This window comes from Channa argus, chromosome 4, assembly GCF_033026475.1.
Source record: "Channa argus isolate prfri chromosome 4, Channa argus male v1.0, whole genome shotgun sequence".
Lineage (NCBI taxonomy): Eukaryota > Metazoa > Chordata > Actinopteri > Anabantiformes > Channidae > Channa > Channa argus.
Window position 1 is genome coordinate 12,907,441 of NC_090200.1, and position 10,549 is coordinate 12,917,989.

At 37.3% G+C, this 10,549-nt stretch overlaps 1 protein-coding gene across 1 annotated transcript in view; it reads left to right on the forward strand.

Moving 5' to 3' along the window:
- Positions 1-1,958: 1,958 nt before the first annotated feature.
- Positions 1,959-10,549, forward strand: part of LOC137125096 (mucin-2-like) — a 28,928-nt gene continuing 20,337 nt past the window's right edge. Inside the window, exons 1-29 of the mRNA XM_067500052.1 lie at positions 1,959-2,048; positions 2,433-2,468; positions 2,560-2,821; positions 2,912-3,026; positions 3,308-3,398; positions 3,491-3,585; positions 3,683-3,896; positions 4,000-4,125; positions 4,988-5,105; positions 5,190-5,328; positions 5,898-6,002; positions 6,120-6,189; positions 6,279-6,416; positions 6,525-6,689; positions 6,774-6,868; positions 6,953-7,079; positions 7,163-7,418; positions 7,693-7,742; positions 7,834-7,940; positions 8,025-8,176; positions 8,279-8,417; positions 8,492-8,599; positions 8,684-8,863; positions 8,956-9,195; positions 9,271-9,427; positions 9,580-9,708; positions 9,881-10,028; positions 10,112-10,155; positions 10,320-10,496. Of these exons, the coding sequence (XP_067356153.1) occupies positions 1,982-2,048; positions 2,433-2,468; positions 2,560-2,821; positions 2,912-3,026; positions 3,308-3,398; positions 3,491-3,585; positions 3,683-3,896; positions 4,000-4,125; positions 4,988-5,105; positions 5,190-5,328; positions 5,898-6,002; positions 6,120-6,189; positions 6,279-6,416; positions 6,525-6,689; positions 6,774-6,868; positions 6,953-7,079; positions 7,163-7,418; positions 7,693-7,742; positions 7,834-7,940; positions 8,025-8,176; positions 8,279-8,417; positions 8,492-8,599; positions 8,684-8,863; positions 8,956-9,195; positions 9,271-9,427; positions 9,580-9,708; positions 9,881-10,028; positions 10,112-10,155; positions 10,320-10,496 (3,850 nt within the window). The 5' untranslated portion in view covers positions 1,959-1,981. The remainder of the gene's footprint in view (positions 2,049-2,432; positions 2,469-2,559; positions 2,822-2,911; positions 3,027-3,307; positions 3,399-3,490; positions 3,586-3,682; positions 3,897-3,999; positions 4,126-4,987; positions 5,106-5,189; positions 5,329-5,897; positions 6,003-6,119; positions 6,190-6,278; positions 6,417-6,524; positions 6,690-6,773; positions 6,869-6,952; positions 7,080-7,162; positions 7,419-7,692; positions 7,743-7,833; positions 7,941-8,024; positions 8,177-8,278; positions 8,418-8,491; positions 8,600-8,683; positions 8,864-8,955; positions 9,196-9,270; positions 9,428-9,579; positions 9,709-9,880; positions 10,029-10,111; positions 10,156-10,319; positions 10,497-10,549) is intronic.

Genomic DNA, 10,549 nt, shown 5'->3' on the forward strand with positions numbered 1-10,549 from the left:
GGTCCCAGTAAGCAGTATCAACAACATTGAGAGAAAGAAAAAAAAAGGTCCATGATAAAACTAAACAAAGCCCAAATATAATTTTCTAATATCTGATTTAAGCTTGTTTATATGCACTGCACAAGTTTCTTCCTCACACTGAAAGAGCTTCAAAGGCTGAGATTACCCATCTGTCAGATTTGTGTATGTGGACCCCAAAGTAACACAGAGAGAGGGATGTATGATTTAGGTGAACATTATTAACGATAGGAACCAGATTGAAGCTGCTAAAACAAAACACAATTCGTTACATGAACAGGAAGCAAATGATCTGAAACTAAACTAAAAATCACTCAAACAAGGAGGGCAAAAACATGGACTTGAACCTAAAGAGACATTCACTGATTACCAAGGAAACACACCAGGGGAGAACTAAATACAATTCAGGGCCAAAATAACAGGGGCAGCTAAATAGAAACTAGACTTGGACAACTAAGGAGAAATATTGAAAATTTAAAATACAAACCATGAACAAAAACCAAACAGAATGAGCGAGTAAAATGACAATTGAAAATATGACGCCAAAAATATGACTAAAATGATGACGCGATCATTCTCCAAAATCTGTCTCCACAAGAGAGAGTTCAGTAAAAGTGATGCTTATTGTTTGCTTTTAGAGCTGTTTTTTAATTTACAAACCCCCTTTCCAGAAAAGCTAGAAACCTGTGTAAAATGTAAATAGAAAAGGGAATCTAGTGCTTTGCAAACTATAAATCCTACAGTGATCTGTTTTCTCACCTGTGCAGAGCTCGACAGTGTGAGGACTAAGTGGGAATGCTGACAGATTCTCAGCATTTCATATGCATTCAAAGAGCGTACGGCATGAAATTAACAGACGTGAAATTATAGCTTTGGTCTTTCTAATGAAGTTTCTCTGCTGTCTGTCCCTCTGTCCGTCAGCGCACAGCAGCAGCTGCTGCAGCGGTGAGATGGTTCCCAGCTGAGGTGAGACACTCAACTCTTTTACTGTATCTTTATAAGAAAATATAACTCATATAATAAAAATAAAAAGATCATAAAAGTAGTTAATTAAAACATTTGTCGAACAAGCATAAATGTGAAATGGTAAAGTTAGCTTGGCCCACAGTGATCACGTACATGTGTTAACCATAGCCTTTTTTTAATCGCTAATTGCTAAGCATATGCTCCAACAAGACTGTTACTGTCTTTATGTTGTGGTTTTTACCTGATCTTCAAACAAGTTAACAACTGTATCCTGCACATTAAACCTGCACCCCTCCCTTTATCAGCTGTACCTGCTCAGCAGGGAACTCCATCATATAAGTTGACACTGGAAGTAAAGGATAAAGGTAATGAAGGATCTAGTATGTATTGCACATCCTGTTCTGTTTTTTCCACGTTTTCATTTAAAGATTATATCTTCTGTGTGTATATGTCCTATGTTTAGTGAATTGTAACTATAATTTGCAAAATGTATTGCGCATTTTTACTGTTTTATCATTTTTATTTCCACAAAAATATCACATTTATCAAGTCAATTGTCAATATTCCATGGGCATATTTCCTTCCATTCATCTTAATTTTTAATGTCTTTCCCATGGCTTTATCAACAAGAGACCAAATCTTTTAGTAAAGACATTTAAGTAAAGATGTACAGCCCTTTGTTACTGTGTGACAGATACATGTTTTTAAAATGTCTTATTTACTGTATGTTATTTTGTGCTAAATTCAACATGAAGGCAGAACAGTGAGCATAATTAAAGCTTTTATTAATGTAAACATCTGACAGTGTTAGGAAGAAAGTGCTTTGTGGGTGTAACTTTAATAGGTTAAAAAAACCACAAGGGTTGACATTCAAAAAGGATGTTGTTACCCCTCCTAAACTGTAAACACCTGCAGAAGTATATTAGATGACACTGATACCAGTGGTACCAGTTTGATCAACCATTTTCTCAGGAGGGAGTTCATGAGCATAGCCAGGATGTTGCTTCTTGAGCGGGTGATACCATGGTTCACCCTCTGCCTTGGGCTCTCTGCAGCCAGCACTGGTATGTATCATCAATGGGACACAGCAAGTGCTACATACAGCACAGACTGCTAAGATGAAACCTATCCAGCTTTCACAACCCTATCCTGAGAAGAATATTTATTCAAATTAATCTGTGGGGTTTTGAATTTTTTTAGTAATGTGCTAAATCATAAATCAGTCTTTTCTTTGGTTGTTTTGCGCTAAAATGTCTGATTTTGTGACAGATTTTCAAAAGGAAAAGGATGATTAATGTTGCAGTGTTTTATTATGGTCACAGATCTCATTGGGGATTTCTTCAATTTATTGTTGCAATTACAACACTGCAAATTACCGATTAATGTAAATATTTTTCTGACAATACATTAATGGTCAATCACTGTAAAATGTCTTTTTTTCTTTTAAGTTATGGTTCAGACGGTGGCTCAAATGCCAATTACAGGTAAGTTATTTTTTAACAATGAAGCATAAACAAAACATCATTTATAATTTGATATTCAGTATTAATGATTCCTACTCTGTTCTCAAACTAGAAGTGGGACCCTCACACAACAACCAGTTCTGCAGTACATGGGGAAACTACCATTTTAGGACTTTCGATGGAGATTTCTTCCAGCTCCCCTTCACTTGTAACTACATCTTTGCATCCCATTGTAAAAGCAGCTATGAGACTTTCAATATCCAGCTTCGGCGGCAGGAGATTAATGGGGTTGCCCCCATAAAGAAGGTCACTATGAGACTGGACGGGGTCATTGTGGAATTAAACGGCACTTCCATCAAAGTCAATGATAAACTGTAAGTATGTTTGGATATTGGTGATATTTTAATTGCTGTCCGAGCTACTGATTACTTAACTGATTGTTAATGTCTTTTTGTTCCCTTTAGTGTCACTATGCCATTCATCAAAGCCGGCATTTCCATTAAAAGATCGGTCTCATACGTCAAAATTGAAGCAAAGCTGGGTTTGGTTGTGATGTGGAATCAAGCAGACTCCCTCTGGGTATGTTTAGTCACATTCACAGTGTTGTCATGTATCCGATTGTAGTATGATTAATTCAGGTCAGTGCTATTTAAGTAAAAAATGTGTTTTGGAATGGCAATAAAGGAAAATGGCAATAAGGGAAAAGGTAGATGAATCAAAATGTTTTGTACCCATTGTTTGTGCCACAATTTAAAATATGAGACAGAACTGAAATTTCTTTTGAATGCAGTACAAAGTAAATATTAATGAGAACAAGTCACAGTTTTTCAGCTTTTCACACGTTTTCATGTGGTTTTAAGGTTGAGCTGGATGCAAAATTTAAGAATGAGACCTGTGGCCTGTGTGGTGACTTTAACGGAGTCCAGATTTATGATGAGTTTGTTAAAACAGGTACTATACTCACGAAATAATAACATCTGTTGGACAAAACCAAGATGCATAAAATTGGTTGTCACATCTACTAAAACCATTTTTCCCTCCAGTGTCTCCTGAAGCTTATGGGGAGATCTGGAAAGCCAGTGGTCCTATTGAAAGCTGTGAAGAACTCTCTCAAACTACAGAGACGTGCTCTAATCAGGTATATAATAAAGCATTTGCTTCAACTGCTATTTAACATATAATTAAACCATCTGGAAAGAATGACATCAAAAATAAATGATATGTTCGATCCACAGAATGAGCTCTGCAAGAACCTGCTGTCAGGACCTGCGTTCCTCAGCTGTCAGAACTTGATTGATACCGACGCCTTCATCAAAGCCTGTGTGAAGGACCTGTGCAGCTGTAACAGCAGCAGTGCTTCGTGCTTGTGTTCGACCATCTCAGAGTTCTCCCGTCAGTGTGCTCATGCAGGTGGCCAACCACAGAAATGGGAGACCAGAGAAATGTGTGGTAAGAACAGGAAGAAGAACATGTGCATTTTAAATTTGATGTTTCCATTGCAAGTGTTTGTCCAAATCACTGTGTTATTTTGAAATTTCTTTGTGTTGAATAGGAAAAACATGCCCATTCAACATGGAGTTTAAAGAATGTGGTAGTCCTTGTATTGACACCTGCAGCAACCCCAAGAGAAGCCACGTGTGTGAGGATCACTGCATAGATGGATGCTTCTGTCCACCTGGTAAGGCGTTATACAGTATATATCGGTACAAATACTGAATTGCTTAAGATTAGGATAAAAATACATTTAGCTCACTATGACATATTTCCAAATAAAATTAAATGTTTGGTTTGCTATAGCTAAATGAGGGCTTTTAATTATAATTCCAAAAAACAGAGTGTAGCTTTGTGACTAGAGAGATATAGATTGTTAAGTTTCCTTTTTCGGTTTGTAGATTTATTTCTCCTAATACCAAAACCACTCCCTAGGGCCATTTAAGAAGGTCTTCAGCATTTTTCCATGAATGGTCTTTTACTTTTGTGATATAGCTCTGCTAGCTACCCACAAATTTACTGTGTGGTTTTGCAGGGGTAGACAACCCTAGTTCTTGGCTGCTATCCCTGCTGATCACCTGGATCAGGTGTGTTCAATCAGAAGATAACAGATATTATCTTATGAGGGTGGAGTCAGGGAAGACAAGAAAATTTGTTATGTTAAAGTTTTTAATTGACTGGACACACCTGATCAAGGTAATAAGCAGTGGCTAGGGCGGGGATCGGTGGAAAACAAACACAAAGGAGTTCTGGACAATTAGAGACGCTTACCCTTGATACAGCATGACAGGATTAGTCATCCAAAGCTTGTTTAGAGTCATGCCTACAAGAAGTAACTCACAAATACCAGTAATCACTGAATTATAGGCTTCCTATTACCTGGCCATCTACAACAATATTGCAATTTGACACATTTATGTAACATACATATGTAACAAAACACATGAAGAACAAATGAAGTGTGTCACATTTGTAACACTTTTTGTAAAATAGTTCATTTTTTCCATTATCACTCAATCATCTCTATCTAACACTTTGTTCATCCCAAGGGACTGTCTTTGACGACATCACACAAAGTGGCTGTGTTGCTGTCGACCAGTGCTCCTGCTTACACAATGGCGACTCATACAAACCCGGGCAGTCATTCTCAAAAACATGTCAACAATGGTGATTTTCTTCAGTCAACTGTTACATTTACAAAACATTTTAAGCTCATTTTTTTAAGTTGAATTAACTAAACTCTGGTTACAGCATCTGTGCTCAGGGTCAGTGGAGCTGTACAAATAAGGACTGTCCTGGTGTCTGCTCCATAAGGGGTGGTGCACACATTACCACCTACGATGCTAAAACCTACACTTTCCATGGAGACTGCTCTTATGTTCTGTCCAAGGTGAGGCATTCAGACAAGAGCAAATGTATCTATCAAATTGATTCTTTAAATGCATGAGGAAATATTAGATCCAGAAGTTATTTTGGCACATCAGTGTGGGTGACTTTTGTGCTCTGATGTTGTTGTTAAAGCTCAGCATAGAAATCAGTGGCTTCCTATTCATATCCTAGCCATCCTAGATCATTCCTCTTACTGGTTAAACATCAGGTCACGTCAATTAGTGCAAACTAATGTTAACTTAATGACTAAAATTATGGCGAGGCCAAAATAAAACCTGTTCTTAAAAAGTCAGTGGAAAAAAGGGCTTTAGCACTCTGGCTGACTTGTTCTTTAATTCCAACACGAGTGAGATGCCTGTAAGAAATCATTTTAGCAGTTAGAATTTCCAGGCAAAATATTATTCACATGGAAGACACATGGAAGACCAAGATGTGGCTCCACCCCATCTCAACCCTATGCTCTACCACTGAGCTACCAGCCCCCCCCCGATCTACTTATTCACATAATTAAAAATTAAAATCTTTAAAAGTAAGACGCCTGTTTTAAATGCATTTTGTTTTCTATCTTAGGAAACAAATGGGACTTTCAATGTTCTTGGTGATCTGGTTAGATGTGAAAAATCTGATAAATCAACTTGTCTGTCTGCAGTCACCGTGCTACTATCAAGTCAAAAGGTAATAATATTATAAAAATACAAATATTATGGTTAGTATAGATAACTGTACTAATGTCATGTCTGTTAGAAATATATTTTCTTGAATTTAATTATTTCATAATTTTTTCTACTAAAGATGATTGTAGTTCAAGACAATGGAAAGGTCTTTTATAACACTCTGATGTCTCCACTGCCTCTTTACCTCAGTGAGTGACTTTTGCTTGGTTTATATTCTCCTCTAAAATCACAACACTAAATAAAACCATCTCGTAATTCAACATGTTTTTCCCTGCAGATGATGCAACAGTCTTCAGCCCATCTACATTTTTTATTGTAATCCACACAACCTATGGGTTAGATCTTGAGATTCAGCTCACGCCCATTATGCAGCTTCACATCAGAGCCAGTGTTTCCAATAAAGGAATCCTCAGTGGTGTGTGTTTAAATGCTTTACCTCACTTTCCGGAATAATAAAAAGTATCCAGTTTTTGCATCAAGTATTTTTAAAGCCTTAAGTCAATGTTTGTGTACATTTGTTCAGGTCTTTGTGGAGATTTTAATGATATTGAAGCTGATGACTTCAGAACCACATGTGGATTGACTGAGGGAACTGCTGGGACATTTGCAAACACATGGAAGACCAAAACTAACTGCCCCGATGTGGTAAACATGCTTGGAGACCCCTGTACTTTGAGCATAGACAAAGGTAGGTCACAGACATTATGCTCCATTCTTTTATTATCCTTCTTCACAAAACTGTACCACTAAATAGGTGTGTTTGCTTTTGCAGAGAAATATGCAAAGCACTGGTGCTCCATGCTCTCAGACCCAAATGGAACTTTTGCTCAGTGTCATTCTGAAGTCAACCCAAAAGTCTATCAAGATGTAAGCAACAAGCTCTTTTTGTAGTGTTTATGTATTTTACACTAATTCACTATTAATCAAGTTTGTTGTTTCTTCTTTTTACAGTCTTGCATTTATGACACTTGTGCCTGTGAAAACAGTGAAGAGTGCATGTGTGCTGCCATATCCTCCTATGTTCACGTATGTGCTGCTGCAGGTGTCTTTCTGAATGGATGGAGAGACAGTATGTGTGGTAAGTTTAACTCAAACTGTGTATTTACTCTACTATATATTTGTAGTATTCAAACATTAATTGAACTGATTTCATTTCAACAGAAAAATACACAAATGACTGCCCTCCTACTTTTGTGTATGACTACCAAATGACAAGCTGTGGTCGCACCTGTCGATCTCTTAGTCAGTCAGAATTGACTTGTGAGATAGAATTTACGCCACTTGATGGCTGTGGCTGTGCTGAAGGAACATATCTAAATGAGAAGGGAGAGTGTGTGACAGCCTTACAATGCTCCTGTTATATGGGAGACACTGTGGTGCAATCTGGGCAGATCGTAGAAGTCCATGGACAAACTTGGTGAGGATTTTAATTTTTGTTAAAGCAGATTTCTTGTTGTTGGTTTAAATGATGTTAGATTTTAAGGCATGATTGCCATTTTTTAAATTTAATTGTAACCCATGTTTTACTGTTTGTAATATTGAATTTTGTAAATATTTTGTAAGTGTTTATTCAATTTGTTTCACTTGAGGCCCTGGAATTGGCACAACCAATTCACTGTCTTTATTGAGATGAAAATATAGGGCACAGTTTAACACAGACAAACCTTTTTCTTTTTCCTTTGCTTTTTCAGCTCCTGTCATCATGGAGAATTGAGATGTATAGGAAGCCAGATACTTGAATGTAGGTACAGCACTCTGCTCATTCTAAAATTACTTCTACAACAAACAACAGTATGAGCAACACCTTTCTAACACACTATAATTGTCATTAGCATGTGTCCACCCAATGGTTTTCTTCAACTGCTCTGGTGTAAATCCAGGAGTTCGGGGGTCAGAGTGCCAAAAAAGCTGCCAGACACTGGACACTGGTCTAGAATGTGTAAGAATGCAATACTTGTTTTTTACGCATGTACATAAAAGCAGCAGACTCACACATTAAATACATTACTGTTTCATTGTATAGATCAGTACACAGTGCATCTCAGGCTGTGTGTGTCCTGTTGACCTGCTGTCAGATGGTAAAGGAGGTTGTATTGAGGAGAAGGACTGTCCCTGCACATATAATGGAGAGTTGTATGATTCTGGACGAACTGTCACTGTGGACTGCAACACATGGTGAACCATCTTGTCTCACAATAATGCTTTCACTTTCCCTTTTTGTGTCTTTTTTGATTTAACATGTATATGTTTATATGTAACCATCTTTTCAAATCACAGCACTTGCAAAAGCAGGAAATGGGAATGTACACATAATGAATGTGATGGAACCTGTACCATATATGGAGAAGGGCATTACACCACTTTTGATCAAAAGAAATTTGCTTTTAATGGGGACTGTGGCTACGTCTTCACTCAGGTATAAGGCATACTTATGTTTAGTATTTGTGATTTGTCACTGCTTTGTCTAATACTAAAATCGATATCTTGAAGGATCACTGTGAGGACGATATGGATGGGACCTTCAGGGTCCTGACCGAGAGCATCCCATGTGGAACAACTGAAAGCATCTGCTCCACTGCTATCAAACTTTACTTAGGGGTACATAACGCTATCATAAAGATTTTGAAATATGCTGATAATACAATTGCAGGATTAAAAATAACCTTGGATTCTTATTTTTAGAACAACGAAATCATTCTATCAGATGAAAATATCAGAGTTATCAAACAAAGCAAGGGGGTGGATATACCCTATCATGTCAACACTATGGGTATATATCTTGTCATTGAGGCAAAGAATGGTCTTGTTCTCATCTGGAATAGGAAGACAACATTGATGATCAGACTCAGCTCCACATTTAAGGTGGGGAAGCAGATAAACAGATAAATGTTGTTGTTGGTTGCCATTTTGCAAATTAGCTGCAAATTAACAAGTTAACTCTCGTTTGTTTCCAGGGCAAAGTCTGTGGTCTGTGTGGGAATTACGATGGGAATATCAAAAATGATTTCACCACAAGAAGCAAAGAAGTTGTGGTTGAAGCTCTTGAGTTTGGAAACAGCTGGAAAGTGTCGCCAACTTGTCCCAATGCAAACACACAGAAAGATCCCTGCAGTCTGTACTCACACAGGCAGGCATGGGCAGTAAAACACTGCAGCATTATCAATAGTGAAGTATTTGCTTCCTGCCACTCAAAGGTAAGAAAACTGCAAAGCAATGTCACATGACATCATAAACAAATTACATATACTTGCATTTTCTTTTTCAACAAGGTGGCTCCCCAAAATTATTATGATGCCTGTGTGGGAGATACATGTGCCTGCAACACAGGAGGGGATTGTGAATGTTTCTGCTCAGCTGTAGCTGCCTACGCAGCAGCCTGTAATGAGGCTGGAGTCTGCGTGAAATGGAGAACTCCCACAATTTGCCGTGAGTGGTTTAATTGTGTGAAATGAACAAATTACCATTATTATCTCAGCTTTACCAGGGTCAATTTTGAATCATGACTCTCACTTTATTAAATAAAATAAATAATTCTTTAGATGATTTTATATTACCATTACTTTCTTTTGTTCTATTAGCTCTGTTCTGTGATTATTACAACCCTGATGGAGAGTGTGAATGGCACTATGAGCCTTGTGGAAAACCATGCATGAAGACGTGCAGGAATCCTTCAGGAAATTGCTACAATACAATTCCACCATTAGAAGGTACAAATGAAATAAAAGGGATAATGTACAAGATGTTTGTTTAGGGCTCTAACTACTCGCCGAGGTGTGAGTGACCATGCATGTTCAGTTAGACTTAGTTGTGCTTACAGATGTTTTTGATTTTTGCCATTTACTAATCAGAGCTGATATGTTTTTATTTTTACGTTTTAAGGCTGTTATCCTAGTTGCCCACCTGAACGATCTTATTTGGAAGAATCTACCATGAAGTGTGTATCAAACAAGGAATGTGGCTGTTACGATGATGATGGAAAGCATTATAAAGAAGGGGAGGCTATGCCTCCAAAGAATTGCCACAACTGGTAATTTTTTAGCTTTGTAAAATTACCACAATCAAGTTCTTTTTTTTTTTTATATCTCACTACTTCTTTCTTTTACTTTTCAGTTATTGTTCTTCAGCAAAGATAAAGTGCAGCTATGATGTCCAAGGTGAGTTTGTTTGTGGTTATGGCTGCCATGGTTATCGTTACGATTATTACACTGATTGATTAAGTTATCACTGAGGAAGGTTTAATCTAGAGATATGTTAAATTAAATATAATGTCTAATTACTAAATTCAATTTTATAACTCCACTGAGTCTTTGTGTTGCAGCTTGCACTTGTTCATATAATGGACATATATACAAGTATGGAGAAAAAGTCTACGATACACATGATGGAGATGGAACCTGTATCACTGCTGTTTGTGGAACAAATGGAAATATTACCAGAAACATAGAACCCTGCATTACAACTACACCAACGACAAGTTTTACTTTTACAACAACTGGTAAGAAAAAAAGATCTCAGAGCATATGTGTGGAAGATTTACAATCAGTATAA